Raw genomic sequence first — 18,618 nt, 5'->3', positions numbered from 1 at the left:
AACCTTCCCAGCTGGCTTCGGACAAGCAAAGTCCATTGGATTTGTTTAATGACCGCGTGATTCGCTTAACTAAGCCGTGATTCAGATAATGACCCTGGTAAAAATGTTTGTAAAATTGGGTACGGTCACACACGATGACGACCCGTTTAAAACAACCACATCACCCAAATTCCGCTACCAATGGTGGTCGTAAGTCGAGGACTACCCATAATGGATAAGAGACCATCAGAAATACCAAAAGCCCAAGATGGGAGAGTAGAAGCTACCAGTAATTCCAAGTGATTTGTCCTTTACAAGAGCCACAGCGGCACCGGTGGTTAGAATGCAGTACTGCAGGCTACTTCTGCTGACTGCCTGCAATTTGGCAGTTTGAATCTCACCAGCCTCAAGGTTGACTCAGCCTTCCATCCTTCCGAAGGAAGGTAAAATGAGGACCCAGATTGTTGGGGGCCAAGAGGCTGACTCTAATCGCTTAGGGAGGGCTGTAAAACAATGGTGAAATCTGAACCGGTTTACTACCGGTTCGCTGGATGTGCATGTGTGCTGCGCACCAAGCACATGCTGTGCATGTGCACCACACACCAAATGCAAGGTGCGCATGCGCGCACGCCAAAAGGAGGTCTGGGGTAAGCAGAACAGTGCGCGGCGGTGTGTGTAATCAGCTGTGGCGTGTGATCTTTGGAGCCTTTTTTTTAACTTTTAAAAGCATTTTTTTTACAATCTATTCAGCCAAATAGGTTGTAAAAAAATGCTTTTAAAAGTAAAAAAAAAAAAGGATCCAAAGATCGTGAGCCACAGCTATGATCGTTGGAGCCTTTTTTTTACTTTTTAAAAGCATTTTTACTACCGGTTCCAGAGAACTGGTAGTAAAAGAATGCTAAAAGTAAAAAAAAAAGTTCCGAAAACATTTTTTACTACCGGTTCAAGCGAACCGGACCAAACCGGGAGCATTTCACCCCTGCTGTAAAAGCACTATGAAGCAGTCTCTAAGTCTAAATGCTATTGCTATTGCTACATCAGAAATGGCTGGGGAAAAAAAAATGTAAAACGGTCTCCCATAATTCATATAATCTAAACCTATTTTAAGAATTCAGTTCTTGGCAAAGAATCCAAATGCGTTTTCTTTTTTTCTCTTTCTCTTCCAATGGCACAGGGTCCCTCTTAGCTTTTTATGGGCATCTAGGCTACAATGGGGGCAACGTTGTATGACACCTATGTAAAACATCGCATGGGAGAAGTGGAGAATTGCATTGGAACATCCGACCATCTATCATCGTGAAAGGCAGTTTCCAATTTTCTCAAATTATCCCTTTTTAAGTGTTTGCCGTTTCCTTTGCTGCCGCCGAAGGGACAAAGAGAAAAATAACCCAGCCTCGCTCTTTGTCTCATGTTTTTTAAAATTAAATATAAATATTTCAAGTGTCCGTACATTTCTCCCTCTTTGTCTCTGAAGCACCACGGGTTCAAGCAGGCACGGCTCCAAACGGCCTGTGAGAGATCTTGCTTGAAAAATGCGGAAGGAAAAAAGAAAAATAAAAAAGGAACAAAAAAAAAAGGAAACCAAACTCCATTGGTTCTGAAGACACGAAAGCAACAATGTCCTTCCCTTGTAAAATGCCCTACAGGAGCATACAAATACACTTAAGGCAAAAAGAATAAAAAGGAAAGGAAACAAGAAGGAATAACTGAGCTCTAAAGAAAACTGACAGCTTTATCCATCCCCCATAGATGCACAAACAAGATCAATAGATCTTGCCCGTTTTTGGCTTCTTGCTCTCTTCCATGCTCTGCTTTTCTTTTCTTTCCCCCCCCTTAAATTAGATTTTATTCCATCAGTCCTCTTCATTTCAATGTTAATGGTCAGTTCACGTTTTCTCTTGGCATTGTGGTTAAACACCACTGCCACCTGCTGGAGAGTCTCGGGTGATGCAAGTGCTTGGAAATAGCACACGGTTTTTTTCCCATTAAAACATGGCACTGCCATTACCTAAGAAAGGGGAAGGAATTTACCGTAGTTGCCTTTATATCCATCCAGGGTGCCCACACTCCCTGCTTGCTAAAGAGAGGGAAGATGGGAGTTATTTAAACCAGTGTTTCTCAACCTCAGCCACTTTGAAGGCGATTGTGGACTTCAACTCTCAGAGTTCCTCCCGCCAGCATGCTGGTGGGAGAATTCTGGGAGCTGAAGTCCACACACACACACCCCTCTTAAAGTTGCTGAGGTTTGAGAAACACGGATGTAAACCACAGCATCGAGCCAGGAAAATGAAAATACAAGCACTAGTGCCCATGCGTAAAGATTTCCCAGAATCATGCGACTGCAGGAAGGGGGAAGGGGGAGCCAAGTGGCGCATCAGTCAGTCCCACTGCTGAGGCAGCTCGATCACCAATGGATTTGTAAGCTACACTTATGGCTGATCTCCCATGAAAGCTTGGCCACCATGTGAAATCTGGATTCTTACAGACTGAGTCAACCTCCCCCCCCATAAGGTCGGGTCCAGACCCAAAGTGGGGGGGGGACACGTTGCATCCTGTGTCTGCTTTCATGTCCTGACCCAAAGAAAAGTCTGTCTATCGATTGCTTTACAGTTCTAGGTTCCGGTCGGAAGAAGGCAAGCAGGATGGCGGCCATCTTGGTTGCCGGAGTGACCCCCTAGGCCAATCCTCCTGTTGAGGTTCCTCAGAGGGCGAGGCTAGTTTGGGGCCCTCAGGAAGAGATTTGAGGTCCTCAAGGCTGTCCCCATTGGAACCAGTTCTCCCCGAAGCCAGAGTCCACTTCCGTTTCTTTCTCACTGAAGATGGAAGGAGAGTCCGGAAGGGGTGGGGGGTTCCGTCATACGTGAGTCTGCATGCGCTGTTGAGCAGGGCGCCCATAGTCAGACTGCTGAGACAAGGAAGTGTAGGAGAAACGGGAGCAGCCCGAAGCTTTGCTGGCTTGGTCGGATTGCTCGTAACCGCTCTCGGCTTTCTCGTAGCTGCTCGGCTTGACGTAGCTGGTGAAAGCCCGGCTGTAGGGAGCGGTGAGGTAGGTCGCCCCACTGTATATGTTCTCTGGAGGGAAAAGCCGCTCGTGGGTGGTGTCGTACGCCGAGCGGGAACTGGGGGTACCCAAGGTGTAGCGGTGGGTGTAGTCAAAGAGTTTTGGTTGCACCGGCCCCGTGGAGGGGTACAAGGATGTCGGCCCGAACAAAGGTCGAGGGGCTGGCGTGTACTCTGAAAAGCTGCTCCCCAAGCAGGGCTCCTCGTGGGCACGCACCTTGTAGTAGCCGTTGGTGGGGTCCTGCGGAGAAAAAGAGGGTCATGAGGTTAGAGGTGGACTCACTGCTCGGTTCTAGGTTGCCGGCCAGGAGCTGGGTCATTTTCTAGGATACAGTACTGCAGAATAGTTTTCCATGTATAAGAATTATCGGTCGCAGGTGAAACTAAATCTCATCTATCGTGGAAATCTTCTCCCCCACAACTTCCTTTCCCCTCATTTGTTTATTCATTGGAGACGTCTCCATCCCCGCTCTAAGAACTCAAGCCTACTGGTGAAGGTCTTCTCCCGTTCATCTCCACCAACACATCCTGGGAAGGAAGATGGCTTGAAAGAGAGCGAATGGTCCACAATTCCCCAGGTAGACCCAGAACCAAGGGGTGGGGGTGGAGTGGGGGTGTGTGAACCTGAATGCAAATTCCTCTGCAACCGCCCTGGCTCGGTCAGACATGCGGGAAATCCCACACAGCCCCAGCCGAGCTCACCTTCAGTTCCTGACTCCCTTCGTCATCCTCCAGGATTTCACTGTGTTCAGTGTGCGACGTGGCTGGAGATTCGCTGCTTGTAGCCTGGAGGCAGAGGAAGGGGGAAAGGTGAGCATTGCTATCCAAGAGGGCTTTGCACAGCTTGGGGCCCAGAATTGAAACTGCCCACATGGCAATGGAATGAAGCAATAATGCCAGTGTATGGGAGGGGGAGAAGAAGGAGAAGGAGAAAGAGGAGGAGGAGGAGAAGGAAAAGGAGGAGGAGGAGGACGAGAAAGAGAAGGAGGACGAGGACGAGGAGGAGAAGGAGGAGAAAGAGGAGGAGGAGGAGAAGGAGAAGGAGGAGGAGAAAGAGAAGGAGGAGGAGGAGGAAGAGGAGAAGGAGGAGGAGGAGGAGAGAGAGAAAGAGAAGAAGGAAGAGGAGAAGGAGAAAAAGAAGGAGGAGAAGGGGAAAGAGAAGGAGGACGAGGAGGAGGAGAAGGAGGAGGAGGAGGAGGGGGAGAAGGAGGAGGAGGAGGAGAAGGAGAGAGAGGAGAAGGAGAGAGAGAAGGAGAAGAAGACGACTTGGTCGTTGCTGGACTATTGGGAGCTGCCTCTCAAAATTGTGGGCTCAAATATGAGCCAATCACAGACAGGAAAATTCAAATGTTACAAAACAAGAACTTGGAGGCCCTGTGGATCTTCCTGGTGGCCCATTCTATGTTCTGGAGGTGTCAGGTTCCTCCAGGGTCCAAAAGCAATAGGGCAGCAGCCAAGAGCTGAACAGGGACAGCCAAAGGGCCGGATGTGGCCCCTGGGCCATAGAATGCCAGGTCTGACGTACATATAGTAGTCTAATAAGGAACCTTGTTAATTCTCTTCCTCCTGACCAAATTTTTCATGCGTTGCTGTCCCTTTGGCCTCTGGAATGCAGCCCCTCCCTCCTGGGAATCCAGACCACATTCCACCACACAGGCCAAATGAGATATGACAAATGAGATACCCTCAAATGGAGTGACTGCATTTCTATGGCATGCTAGGCTTGATTCGTCTTAATCTAAATTATTATTTTTAATAATATAGGTAGAGTGCCAAGAATTGAAAAGAGATTTATTCGCTAACCAGACTGAGTGGGCTGTGTGAACACAGCCAATAAAGATTGAGCATTAGACTGTTTGTGTTGAATTCAACTCACTCCTTTCATTTTAAGCATTCATGTGACGCAGTGATGAAATCAAAAAATTTTTACTACTAGTTCTGTGGGCGTGGCTTGGTAGGTGTAGTGTGACTTGGTGGGCATGGCTTGGTAGGCATGGCAGGGGAAGGATACTGCAAAATCTCCATTCTCACCCCACTCCAGGGGAAGGATATTGCAAAATCTTCATTCCATCCCACTCTGGGGCCAGCCAAAGTGGTATTGACCGGTTCTCTGAACTACTCAAAATTTCCGCTACCGGTTCTCCAGAACCTGTCAGAACCTGCTGGATTTCACCCCTGATGTAATGGTATTGGGGCTCAAAGAATGGCGAAAAAGCATGCTAGGGGGCTAAAACAGTGCCCTCTATAGCAAAGGAAGCTATGGGATGAACACGCTTGGGGAAGCTGAAGATTTGCAGGGAAACTCCCAAACCTTATAATTTTTAATCAGTGCAGGGGGATTTCCTCAAAGAGCATGGAAGGAGTCCATGAACAAAGGAGACAGCAGGGACTGGGGATTTGAAAAACAAGGGCACGGCATGATTTCCTGGCTGGCTGGATCCGTGTTTCTCAACCACGGCCACTTTAAGAAATATGGAGTTCCCATGCTGGCTGGGGAATTCTGGGAGTTGAAGTCCATATTTCTTAAAGCAACGCAGGTCGAGAAACACTAAGCCAGGTCCAGGGGGAATGAACTGGGAGTATCCTAGAAAAATGTAAACAGGCTGGCTGGAACTTTGCGGAGCGGATGGGAAAAGAGTATTATTGACTGGGAAAAACAAAACAACAACACCGGGATCGGTGAGTGGGAAGCGATGTCCTTGGAAAAGAATAGGACTCTGTGCCTCAAGCATTCGGACAGCTGCACGCTATTCTACAACGTTTAGCTGCAGCTCCTTCTCTGCCCCCTTTAAAATTACAGTGTGTAATTTTAAATTCTGCATATGCTTCTTTGCTTGTGGCTACAATGATAAAAGAAGAACACTCTCTGTCTCTGTCTCGCTCTGTCTCTCTCGCTCTGTCTCTCTCTTTCTTTCTCTCTTTCTCTGTCTCTGTCTCTCTGTCTCTTTCTCTCTCTCTCTCTCTCTCTTTCTTTCCGTCTCTCTCTTTTTCTTTCTCTGTCTCTCTCTGTTTCTGTCTCTGTCTCTTTCTCTCTGTCTCTCTCTCTGTGTCTCTGTCTCTCTCTGCTCTCTCTCTTTCTCTTTCTCTCTGTCTCTGTCTCTTTCTCTCTCTCTTTGTCTCTCTTTCTGTGTCTCTGTCTGCTCTCTCTCTTTCTCTCTGGCTCTCTTTCTCTTTCTCTGTCTCTCTCTGTCTCTCTCTGTGTGTCTCTGTCTCTGTCTGCTCTCTCTCTTTCTTTCTTTCTCTGTCTCTGTCTCTCTGTCTCTCTGTCTCTTTCTCTCTCTCTGTCTTTGTCTCTCTCTGCTCTCTCTCTCTCTCTCTCTCTCTCTCTCTCTCTGTCTCTGTCTCTTACAAAACGAACAGGCCTGGCTAGCTGGGACTGGATGCTACAGAAACAGGGACTTGACAAAAACAGAGGACCCCTTGAGTGCCCATCTCTGCTTACCATGGGTTCCTTGGCGTCATCTTCCACCTCGCTGGGCCTGCTGGGGCTGCTCTCGCTTGTGGTGATCTGCACGAGGATATCGGCCTTAGACAGCTGTGTTCCCCGCTTGGCTGTGGAAGAGACAGATGGGGAGAGGCGGATGTCAGATCGTGCTCCCCACCACCTAGGACAGCGATGGCTAACTTTTTCCGGACCGAGTGCCTAAAGTGCATGCGCATAAATGCACGTGTGCCCCCAACCCCAAAATGCAATGCGTGCACGGCCCCCTACATGCACCCCACCCCCCACACATGCACAGCAAAGACCCAAAAACCAGCTGGCCGGCGGGAGGTGTGCGCTCATGCGCAGCAGAGCTAAACTGGGACAACAGCTCACATGCCATCAGAGAGGACACTGTGTGCCACCTCTGGCACGTGTGCCATAGATTCGACCTAGGAAGTTACTCTTAAGGACAACGGTTGGCGATGCCTTGCAAGAACCCCAAATCTGGGACCATCTGGGTTTGTTGAGGGATGTGTGAACAAAAGGAATGGGCTGGTTTATGACCGTCATCGAGCAGAACATTTTATTTTTTTGCAGCAGTTATTAAGCAAAAGCTGCCGTGGTTAAATAAATCCATTCTTCCCAAAGGATGTTTTGGCCAGAAATTCGAAAGTCAACACTGGGAACCAGCGAAAAATGCGGAAAAATATGGTCCTGCGACTACAGGACAAATTACAAACAGGTCAGCCGGTCGCCAAGCATCCAAAATATAGTCCTGTGATTGGGGGAAGGTTTGCAGCTGCTGTAACTTCAACATTGGATTGTTTATGGGGAGGAATCTGTCATAACTTTGAACAGATGCTAAGGGAGCAGTTGTAAGTCGAGGACTAACTGTATGATGGGATATAGAGAAAGATGAAGAGGTGCTTGCACAATGGTTTGAAGGCAGTATTGCAGGCTAACTCTGCCCAATGTCAGGGGTTCGATCCGGATCGGCTCAAGGTTGACCCAGCCGTCAATCTTTCCGAAATGTCAGTAAAAATGAGGACCCAGATTGTTGGGGGAAATATGCGGACTCTATAATCTGCTCAGAGTGTTGTAAACCACTCTCGGGTGGCATATAAGTCTAAATGTTATTGGTAGGGGCTGTGGTACATGTGTCTAAAAGGAGGGAATGACAAGTTCATTATTCCCAAGTGCCCATTAAATCGGAGCGCATGTCATCCCTATGATTTACATGGTTTGCGTGATGATGCTACTATGCAAACCTTGCCCATTATGTCAGCTGCGTAATGAGATCATTGCCCCAATAAAGGAAATGAGATCATTGGCTCAATGGCATCAGCAGGCCGATGACAAAGGTGTTGTCATTGTGCAGAGGACACAAGCTGCTTTGGGAAGTGTTTTCCTTGCACACAAGTTGAAGTTGTATCAAGGACTGATCAACTGAGATTTTTTCCCCACTTCTTCGGTAGAGCCAAAAAGGGCCCTACTTGGGGTTCCATCAGAGGTGGTATTCAGCCAGTTCGGACCAGTTGAATTCAGACCGGTGGTATTCAGCCGGTTCGGACCGGTTGAATTCAGACCGGTGGTATTCAGCCGGTTCGGACCACCCACCCTGGCTCTATGCCATCCTATTTAGGCACATTTTTTAGGCTGGGCGCATGCACAGAAGCGAGCGTGCATGCATGCGGCGAACTGGTAGTAACAAAATGTGAAACCCACTGCTGGGTTCCACCCCATGCTTCACTATCTCACTGGGCTATTCAAGGTGGCCCTGACAACCACTGTTGAATGCCACCGTGTTCCTGTAGAGCAGGGGTGTCAAACTCCCAAACCGTGGGCCGAATCCGGGCTGTTGGGTGCTTAGATCTGGCCCGTCCATACATAGAATAGAATACCAGAGTTGGAAGGGACCTTGGAGTTCTTCTAGTCCAACCCCCTGCTTAGGCAGGAAACCCTACACCACTTCAGACAAATGGTTATCCAACATCTTCTTTAAAACTTCCAGTGTTGGAACATTCACAACTTCTGGAGGCAAAAAGAGCCTGGTGGCGCAGCAGACTAATAGCCTGTTATTATCATCCAGCTGCCTGCAATTACTGCTAGTTTGAATCTCCCCAGGCTCAAGGTTGACTCAGCCTTCCATCCTTTCTAAGGTAGGTAAATTGAGGACCCAGTTTGTGGGGGCAATAAACTGACTTTGTATAAAAATATACAAAAGTATGAAGGCTATTGCTTAACACATTGTAATCCGCCCTGAGTCTCCGGAGAAGGGCGGCATATAAATCAAATTAAAAAAAAAAAAGTTGTTCCACTGATTAATTGTTCTCACTGTCAGGAAATTTCTCCTTAGTTCTAAGTTGCTTCTCTCCTTGATTAGTTTCCACCCATTGCTTCTCGTCCTGCCCTCAGGTGCTTCGGAAAATAGCTTGGCTCCCTCTTCAGGCCCTGAGATATTGGAACCCTGCTATCATGTCTCCCCAGTCCTTCTTTTCATTGAACTATCCATACCCAGTTCCTGCAACCGTTTTTCATATGTTTTAGCCACCAGTCCCCTAATCATCTTGGTTGCTCTTCTCGGCACTCTTTCTAGAGTCTCAACATCTTTTTTACATTGTGGCGACCAGAACTGAATGCAATATTCCAAGTGTGTGTGGCCTTACCAAAGCATTGTAAAGTGGTATTAACACTTCATGTGATCTTGATTCTATCCCTCTCTTTATGCAGCCTAGAACTGTGTTGGCTTTTTTGGCAGCTGCTGCACACTGCTGGCTCATATCTAAATGGTTGTCCACTAGGACTCCAAGATCCCTCTCACAGTTACTACTATTGAGCAAGGTACCACACAGGGGTGGGCTTCAAAAATTTTGGCAAGAGGTTCTCTGTCCGGTTGCTGGGTGGGCGTGGCCATGGTGGGCGTGGCTTAGTCAGCCTCCTGCACCACAGCACGGGGAGGGGGGGCGTTTATTGCCTTCCCCGGGGTCCGGAGGCTTTCTTCAAGCCTCTGAGAGGGCAAAAGCGGCCTCCCCAGGCTCCGGAGGCCCTCTGGAGGCTGGAAAAGGGGATGTTTCTGGCCTTCCCAAACTTCCGGTAGACCCGTTTTTTGCCCTCTCTGAGCCTCTGCGTGCTCCCTGCATTTAACTGCATCCGAAACTGGCCGTGTGGGGACTCCTGGGAGGGGCGGGATGGGCGGGGCCAGCCCGGAGTGGGATTTGGGGGTTCTCCAAACTGCACAGAATCTAACAGTAGCAGAGTTGGAAGAGACCTTGGAGGTCCAACCCCATTCACGCAGGAGACCTGTACTAGGGATTCGAACCGCTGAACTGCCGACCTTTCCTAATTGACAAGCTCAGTGTCTTAGCCACTAAGCCACCTCTTAGCTAAAGGTACTCCCAAACCGCTGCGAATCCCCAGCAGCACCATATACAGGTACCATATATACTGTACCTGTACATCTTAAAGATTGAGAAACACTGGCTTAGCCTATTGGCTGGGTTTTAACTCAAGCAAGGACTGCAAATTCCAGGGAGGGAAAAAAAGGGGAAGGAGTGAGAGAAAGTTGCAGAAATCCTCACCTTTTCCGCAGCGCTTACGTCGATAGCAGAGGGAGACGAAGACCACTAAGAGCAAGAGAGCCACAACTCCGGACGCAGCCAAAGCACCCAGCATCAGGACAGACAGGACCTCTTTGGTAGGAAAAAAAAACAAACCACGGCTTGGATTAGTTTCATCTCTGGACTACTACGGTCTTCTCCTCCCAGTTGGAGACTCCAAGCTGGAGAAAGCTACTATCTTCTTTAGCAAGCTCCCCTCTCCTGCTTCCAAAGGCTTCAGACAAACCCGCAAAGATTTGTCTCTTTTGAACGCAGCAATGAATTTGCAGCATTTTTGGTTTGTGGGGAGAAAACAGTAGCATCAAGCTTTTAATCTGGTTGCTGGAATTAACTCCTTTTTTTTTTTTTTTTGGCCAAAGCGCAAGACACCAAACTAATCCAATGTTCTGGGTTTGCACGAGATGCCAATCAAGATGGATGCTGCATCTGGCAGGTGTTTCTCTAACCTAGTAAGAGTTAGTTGGGTAAAAAAAAAAAGCATCTTTCAGGAGGAGGAGATTCAGATTAGGAAGGGGTGATCAGCTGCAACTGATGAAGAGAACCACTGTTCGCTTATCCTTCCTTTTAATAAAAATCTACGAGTTTCAAAAGGTGCTGGCAAGCAGACTGTTAGTGAAATTTGACTACACGCTAAGACATTGATATTTTCATGCATTGGTCTTACGTCTAGTTTCTATAATACACCGAACTGCAAATGATCCCTTCCTTCCTTCTTTTCTTCCTCCCTCCCTCCCTCCCTCGTTTCCTTTCCTCCCTCTCTCATCTTTCCCTTTCTTTCCTTCCTTTTCCTTCCTCCCTCCCTCCCTCCGTTTCCTTTCCTCCCACCCTTCCTTATCTTTCCTTCTTTCCTTCCTTCCTCTTTCCTTCATCTTATCTTCCTTCCTTCCTTCCTCCATTTCCTTCTTTCCTCCCTCTCCCTCCCTTCATCTTTTTCGTTCTTTCTTCTTTTTCTTTCTCTTCCTTCCCTCCCTCATCTTCTTTCTTTTTTCTTTCTCTTCCTTCCTTTTTCCTTTCTTCCTTCCTCCCTACTTATCTCTTTTCTTTCCTTCCTTTTCCTCCCTCCCTTCATTTTCTTTCTTTCTTTCCTTCCTTCCCCCCTCCTTCCATTTCCTTCTTTCCTCCCTCCCTCCCTTCATTTTCTTTCTTCTTTTTCTTTCTTTCTTTCTTTCTTTCTTTCTTTCTTTCTTTCTTTCTTTCTTTCTTTCTTTCTTTTTCTTTCTTTCTTTCTTTCTTTCTTTCTTTTCTCTTTCTTTCTTTCCCTCTCTCCTTCCTTCCTTCCCTCCCTCCCTCATCTTATCTTACCTTCTATCTTTCCTCCCTCCCTCCCTTTTCTGTGCTATGAAGATGGATTTTGTGTTGCGCGAATCCAGCCAATTAGCTGCAACTGGCTACTGAGTCCAGGCAGCTACTGAGGCAACCATGAGTCCAGGCAGCTACTGAGTCCAGGCAGCCATGACCAAACGTGGCCCAGCGAAAGGAGGAGACGCACCTTGGCGGCGTAAGCTGACTGCCACGGAACGTGCGCCAAAGCGGTTCCATGCCGTGCAGTTGTAGGGAAGGGCGAAGTCGTCGTCGTGGGTTGGGTCGATCAGCAGAGCTGAGAGCACCCCTTGCTCCGTCACTACGGTGTCCACCGTGAAACGATCCAGGGAGCCAGTATCCAGCATCCGTTCACCCCACGCCCAGGCCTGGCGCAGGAGAGAAAGGTGAGATCAAGGGGCACCAGGGAAAAACTACAGGGTAGTCCTTGACTTACGACCACAATGGAGCCCAAAATGTCTGTTGTTAAGGGAGATATTTGTTACGTGAGTTTTGCCTCATTTTACGACCTTTCTTGCCTCAGTTGGTAAGTGAATCTGGTTTCTCCATCGACTTCGCTTGTCAGAATGACCTTCACATGACCTTGGGACACAGCAACGGTCATAAACATGAGCCCGTCGCTAAGCATCTGAATTTTGATCACATGATCATGGGGATGCTGGAAAGGTTGTAAGTATGAAAAACAGTCGTAAGTCTTTTTTTCAGTGCCGCTGTAATTTTGAACGGTCACTAAACAAATGGTCGGAAGTCGAGGACTAATCGACTTACAACCGTTCGCTTAGTGACCGTTCGTTAAAAGAGCACTGAAAAAAGTCACTTAGGACCATTTTTCACATTTATGACCGCTGCATCCCTGTGGCCACGTGATCAAAATTCGGACACTTGGCAGCTAGTTCATATTTATGATGGTTGCAGTGTCTGGTGCCTTTTGCGATCTTCTGACAAGCAAAGTCAATGGGGAAGCCAGATTCACTTAACAACCGTGTTATTAAATTAACAATGATTCGTTTAGAAAGGTCATAAAATGGGGCAAAACTCACTTAACAAATCTCTCACTCCAGGAAGATAAAATTTTGGCCTCAATTACGGTCGTTTAGCCGTGGATACAGAGAGCGAGCATCTAGGTAGCAGCTGCCATCTGGAAGTCCTTTTTACAAAATAAACCTCTTGGCTGACTTTTTTCACTCGTGGCTCATCCCGAATTGGGCATCACCAGCTCAGAAAAGCTGTTTGTTTTTTTTTTTTTAAATTATTTTTAAACAAAACATAAAACATGAATCCATCTTCCATTACAATTTCAAACAGTGTGTCGGTCGGTTACAAATCTTTTGTGCTTCATCTCCATATTCACAAAATTTACTAATGATTTAGTTTCTCATATTTTCAAACAAATAAACATCCTCCTTTATCATTTATTTAACAATGGCTTTACCGCTTCATAAAAATTATTTTCAAGTATTATATTTATAACATTCATTTGATTCATTTGGTATTTCATAATTTCCATGCTTTCTTATCTAGCCATTGGTAAAATAAATCCCATATCTTATAATATCGTTTATCTTCTTGTTCTCTAATTTCAAAATGTCAATTTACTCATTTCGGCACATTCCATGATTTTCTTAATAACTTCATCTTGCGTTGGTATTTTCTCTTTTTTCCAGTTTTTCGCAGACACAATTCTAGCCGCTGTTAAAACATTCACAATCAAATATCTCAATTCTCTTATTGTATATTTCTGGCACAATTCCTAATACAAAAAATCTCTGTCTTAAAGTCTATGTGTTTTTTTATCATTTTTTCCAACCATGTGTAGATTATAGTCCAGTATCTTTTAGCTCCTACACATGTCCACCACATATGGTAATATGAGCCCGGAGTCTGATGACATTTCAGCTCAGAAAAGCTGTTTGTTACCTATATACATTTGCAAATCTCATTTCTGTTTACAGACTCATTGGAAGGGTGGGAAAAAAAAACTCACCGGGCTTTGAAAATGAAGCCCCCTGGGAAAGCAATTTGGAGTTTGGTTTATTTGGTTTATTCTTGGCTATTTGGTATGGTGGGAGCACATTTAGCTCCCTTTCCCCCCCATCTCCCCCTCCCAGGAATTGCACTTCTATTTTAAAAATTCTTTTTAGCTTAGCGTTGTATTAGTGGCTGGCTGGTTGATACGGTTTCCTTTTTTACAGGAACAAAAAAAAAAGAAAGAAAGAAAGAAAGGAAATGCGTGGAGAGAAAAATGTGAACTGCGGAAAGCTGTGGTATCGCGAGCTGCATCGGGGGACTTCTGGTTGCGTCGGCTACTTAGAAAACCGAGCACATGAGGAAGCTGCACCAGTCAGCAATATGCTGTCTCATCTACTTGTTCAGGGAGAAATCAAAGGCAGAAAAAGCCTGTGTGTTCCCTGCAGTTGAGAGCATCGGAGTTCTGGGCCGCAGGAATCTGGATTCGGTGACCTGTATGTGATCTGCAAATAAAGCAGCGATGCCCAGAGAAGCTGGCTTTCGATTTTGCAAAAATTCATCCTCCTTTGGCTTGGCAGCCGAAGAAAATGCTGACGGTTGAGATACTGCACTGAGACTGTCCGTTCCCTCCTAAATGTTGGGGGAGGTGGTTGTCCCAAAGGTGGGGTTTTTTTTTCCGAAGAGGCAACTGGACTTTCTGATTTTTTTTTTTCTTTGAAGAACGTTTCGCTTCTCATCCAAAGCAATGGACATCCGGGCAGCAAACCAGTGGCAAACCGTGGGGGATTTCACCACTGGAGGGAGCCCAGATTGGGACCGCTTTTCTAAGACAAATAAATGGGCTCCGGTGTCTATGTCAACCTGTCCAGAATTTGCCAGCCCTGCAGAAGTTGAATACCAAAAGTTATAGCTATTAAAACTATTTTTATTAGAGGGTCAAGGAACAGAATCTTGCCATTCTGAATACGGCCTCCTCCCATCCTCCTTCCCTTTAGCTGCAAGAGAACTAGGGAAGCCCACGAATGAGAGTAGATAAAGAGGTACCACTTCGGTGGGAAGATAACAGCACTCGTTGAAGACATTTCGCTTCTCATCCAAGAAGCTTCTTCAGGTCTGACTGGATGGTGGTGGGGAATGGAAGGATTTATAGTCCTTCCGGACAGCTGGTCATTTGCATTCTTTTAGACCAAGGGTATCAAACTCAAGGCTTGTGGGCCGGATGCTGCCCTTGGGGTGTTTAGATCTGGCCCGCCGGGCTGCCCTGGAAACCACAAAGGACCAGCCCGTGGTGCCTGCCAGCGAAAACGGAGCTCACGAGGGCCGCATGTGGACTTCCAGAGCTCCCTTTTCGCTGGCAGAGGGTTGCAGGAGGCCGTTGCAGCTGAAAACAGAGCTCACGAGTCCGTTTTTGCTGGCAGAGCGCTCAGGCCACCACATGCGCCCCTGACATGAGTGGCGTTGAGCTGGCCACACCCACCCTGGCCCCTCAAGGTTAAACACAACCCTGATGTGGCCCTCAATGAAATCAAGTTTGACACCCCTGTTTTAGGCAGTCGTTGAGGCCACTTGGAGCTCCTTGGCCACTCTTCAGGGTCACAGTGCAAATGGGTATGGAGAACGGGTGACCCTAAAGACACAGATTAACCTCCCAGTGGCCTCAACGACTCTCTAAAAGAATGCAAATGACCAGCTGTCCGCAAGGAATATAAATCCTTCCATTCCCCACCACCATCCAGTCAGACCTGAAGAAGCTTCTTGGATGAGAAGCGAAACGTCTTCAACGAGTGCTCTTATCTTCCCACCGAAGTGGTACCTCTTTATCTACTCTCATTCGTGGGCTTCCCTAGTTCTCTTGCAGCTAAAGGGAAGGAGGATGGGAGGATGCCGTATTCAGAATGGCAAGATTCTGTTCCTTAACCCTCTAATAAAAATAGTTTTAATAGCTATAACTTTTGGTATTCAACTTCTGCAGGGCTGGCAAATTCTGGACAGGTTAACATAGACACCGGAGCCCATTTATTTGGCTTAGAAAAGCGGTCCCCGATCTGGGCTCCCTCCAGTGGTGAAATCCCCCACGGTTTGCCACTGGTTTGCTGCCTGCGCATGCGCGGTGCGCATCAAACACATGCTGAGCGTGGAAAAAGGAGGCTTAAGAAGTTAAGTAGAACAGCGAGGGGAGGGAACAGCTGTGCCGCGCGATTTAGATTAGTTAGAAAGCAGGATTTCCTGCATTCTAGCTGATCTAAATCGCGCGGCACAGCTGATCGTTGGAAATACCGGATCAGACGAACCGGTAGCTTTTTTAAACTACCAGTTCACATGAACTGGTAGCTTTTAGTACTACTGATTCACCCGAACCAGTGCGAACCGGTAGCATTTCACCCCTGGCTCCCTCCCTCTCTCCGGTTGGACAATGCTGGTTTGCATCCTCAAATGGAGCCCTGCTCGGTGTAATTATGGCCTGCAGTTTTGCTGGGGTTGATTCTCTTGGCACCTCCTCCTCACTCCAAGGCCCTTCCCTACAGTAATTTAATGGTCTTGCATAGGTTTGATTTTCGGAGAAGAGCAATAACAGGACTGCACATCGACCTGGAAAGAATTCTCCACGGAGACAAGCAGGTAAGCCTGAGTATTTTTGCAACCTAAGCCTGCTGAGCTTTGGGGGGAAGATGAGAAATTGGATTTTAGACTTATTGTTTCATTAATAATTCCACTCCAGCCTTCTTGCTGTTTTTAACTGTTTGTACACCCATCCATTACACTTTTTTTTTTTTAAAAAAAAGGTGGTGCTTCATTGTTTGCTAGTGGCCTGGAGGCTTCTCTGAAGCACGCATGACAAGGATATGAATGGGTGGAAAATAAAGCAGTTGCCATAGTTTTCCTGGCCAGCAAGGCAGAAGCGGGAGCAGCCATGCAAATGAGCTCACTGCCTATATGTAATAGAGCCTCCTCTTAGAAATCCCTGGGGGATAAATGTCCTTTCATCTAGCTTAGCAGGAAGATTTGCCCACGTTGTCAGAATCTACCAGGTTCAGACTGGTACGATAGGAAGACTTGAACTACTGCTGGCCTTAATATCAGAGCCTTTTTGGTGTTGGCCCCCCATCTTCTACAAAAATGTGTGGTGCTGCTGATGGCCCCACCAAGGTTGGCCATGCAAAGCAGTGGTGGGTTTCAAAAATTTTTTTACCACCGGTTCTGTGGGTGTGGCTTAGTGGGCGTGGCATGGCTTGGTGGGCGTGGCAGGGGAAGGATACTGTAAAATCTCCACTCCCTCCCCCTCCAGGGGAAGGATACTGCAAAATCCCCATTTCCTCCTGATCAGCTGGGACTCGGGAGGCAGAGAATCAATGGTGGCGGAGCCAGTCAGAATTTTACTACCGGTTCTCCGAACTACTCAAAATTTCCCCTACCGGTTCCCAGAACTGGTCAGAACCTGCTGAAACCCACCTCTGATCCAAAGGGTTTTGAAAGCAAAATACGGGTAGTTCTTTAATACAGTTTAACAGAGTTGGAAGGGTCCTTGTATGTCATCTAGTCCAGGGGTGGGCAAATGTGGCTCTTTTACAACCTGTGGACTTCAACTCCCAGAATTCCTAAGACAGCCAAGCTTGGCTGTCTCAGGAATTCTGGGAGTTGAAGTCCACAGGTTGTAAAAGAGCCACATTTGCCCACCCCTGATCTAGTCCAACCCCCCGCCCAAGCAGACCCTACACCCATGATGGCGAACCTATGGCACGCGTGCCGGAAGTGGCATGCAGAGCCATGTCTCCGGGCACACCAGCCATCGCCTGTTGCTCTTCCAGTTTCTGGTGAGCACATGCACACTGGCCAGCTGGTGTTCGTGCGTGGGGGAGCGCCGGAAACCGGAAGAGCAGTTCCTTGGCATGCATGCGTGTGCTGGGAAGCTGAGCTTCCAGGTTCCGTAGTGCGCATGTGTGCCGGCCAGCTGGTCTTCATGCGCGCATGCACACCAGAAACTGGAAGACCAGATGATCAGTGCGCATGCCGGAAACTGGAAGCTCAGCTTCCCGGCACACGCATGCATGCCAAGGAGCTGCTCTTCCAGTTTCTGGCGCTCCCCCACATGCATGCCCGCACTCTCGTTTTGGCACGTGCCAACAAGGCTCACCAAAACTCCCCTACACCATTTCTGACTCAGTCTCTTCTTGAAAGCTTCCAGGGATGAAGCTCCCACAGCTTTCGAAGGTAAGGTGTTCCATTGGTTGATTGTTATCACTGTCAGAAAGTTCCTCCTCATTTCCCTTTTTTTAAAAAAAATTGATTTATATGCTGCCCTTCTCCGGAGACTCAGGGCGGCTTACAATGTGCTAAGCAATAGCCTTCATCCTTTTGTATATTTATACAAAGTCAGCTTATTGCCCCCACAACTGGGTCCTCAATTTACCTACCTTAGAAAGGATGGAAGGCTGAGTCAACCTTGAGCCTGGCGAGATTCGAACCTGCAGTAATTGCAGGCAGCTGGTCTTAATAACAGGGTGCTTTAGACCACTGTACTACCAAGGCTCCTTGATCAGTTTCCATCCATTATTCCTTGTCTGGCCTTCAGGTGCCTTGGGAAATAGCTTGACCCCCTCCTCTCTGTGGCAGCCCCTCAAGTACTGGAACGCTGCTATCATGTCTCCCCTGATTCTTCTCTTCACTAGACTAGCCATGGCCAGTTCCTGGAACCACTGAGCCACCGCATCCCTTTCACTAGGTGACTAGAAGGCCACTAAAAGTTTGAAATACTTACGATCCTGTCCGGCCGTGGCACGCTTTCCACCAAGCATTCCAGACGGGCCTTGGCCCCCACTGCTGTCTGCTGGCTTGATTCAGCACTGATAATGGGTGGACCTGGAAACAAAGACCCAACCTGAGCACATGAAGAGGTTTTGGAGTCCTCGGTGCTCTCTGAGCTTAGTTGCTTAGTTGCAACCACATTTCATTGTGAAACTACCATAGGCAACATCATCAGTGGCTTATGAGTGTGGGATTTGCTCCCTCTTTCTTACGTGCTTTCGAACTGCTAGGTTGGCAGAAGCTGGGACAAGTAACGGGAGCTCACCCCGTTACGCGGCACTAGGGATTCGAACTGCTGAACTGCCGACCTTTCAATTGTCAAGCTCAGCATCTTAGCCACTGAGCTACCACATCCCTGATATATATTGTGTGTGTGTGTGTATGTGTGTGTGTATATATATATATATATATATATATATATATATATATATATATATATATATATAT

General features: G+C 47.4%; 1 protein-coding gene across 1 annotated transcript in view; it reads right to left on the bottom strand.

The window, feature by feature from the left end:
• Positions 1-2,536: 2,536 nt before the first annotated feature.
• Positions 2,537-18,618, bottom strand: part of KIRREL2 (kirre like nephrin family adhesion molecule 2) — a 55,219-nt gene continuing 39,137 nt past the window's right edge. The window contains exons 10-15 of the mRNA XM_070949532.1: positions 18,125-18,225; positions 11,570-11,768; positions 10,042-10,152; positions 6,482-6,591; positions 3,742-3,825; positions 2,537-3,280 (exon numbers count right to left, since the gene is read on the bottom strand). Of these exons, the coding sequence (XP_070805633.1) occupies positions 2,834-3,280; positions 3,742-3,825; positions 6,482-6,591; positions 10,042-10,152; positions 11,570-11,768; positions 18,125-18,225 (1,052 nt within the window). The 3' untranslated portion in view covers positions 2,537-2,833. The remainder of the gene's footprint in view (positions 3,281-3,741; positions 3,826-6,481; positions 6,592-10,041; positions 10,153-11,569; positions 11,769-18,124; positions 18,226-18,618) is intronic.

The sequence above is a fragment of the Pituophis catenifer genome, unplaced genomic scaffold (assembly GCF_029215685.1).
Source record: "Pituophis catenifer annectens isolate HBS135680 unplaced genomic scaffold, rPitCat1.0.hap2 SCAF_9, whole genome shotgun sequence".
In the NCBI taxonomy this organism is placed as follows: Eukaryota; Metazoa; Chordata; class Lepidosauria; order Squamata; family Colubridae; genus Pituophis; species Pituophis catenifer.
This window is presented reverse-complemented; position numbering and strand designations above follow the sequence as displayed.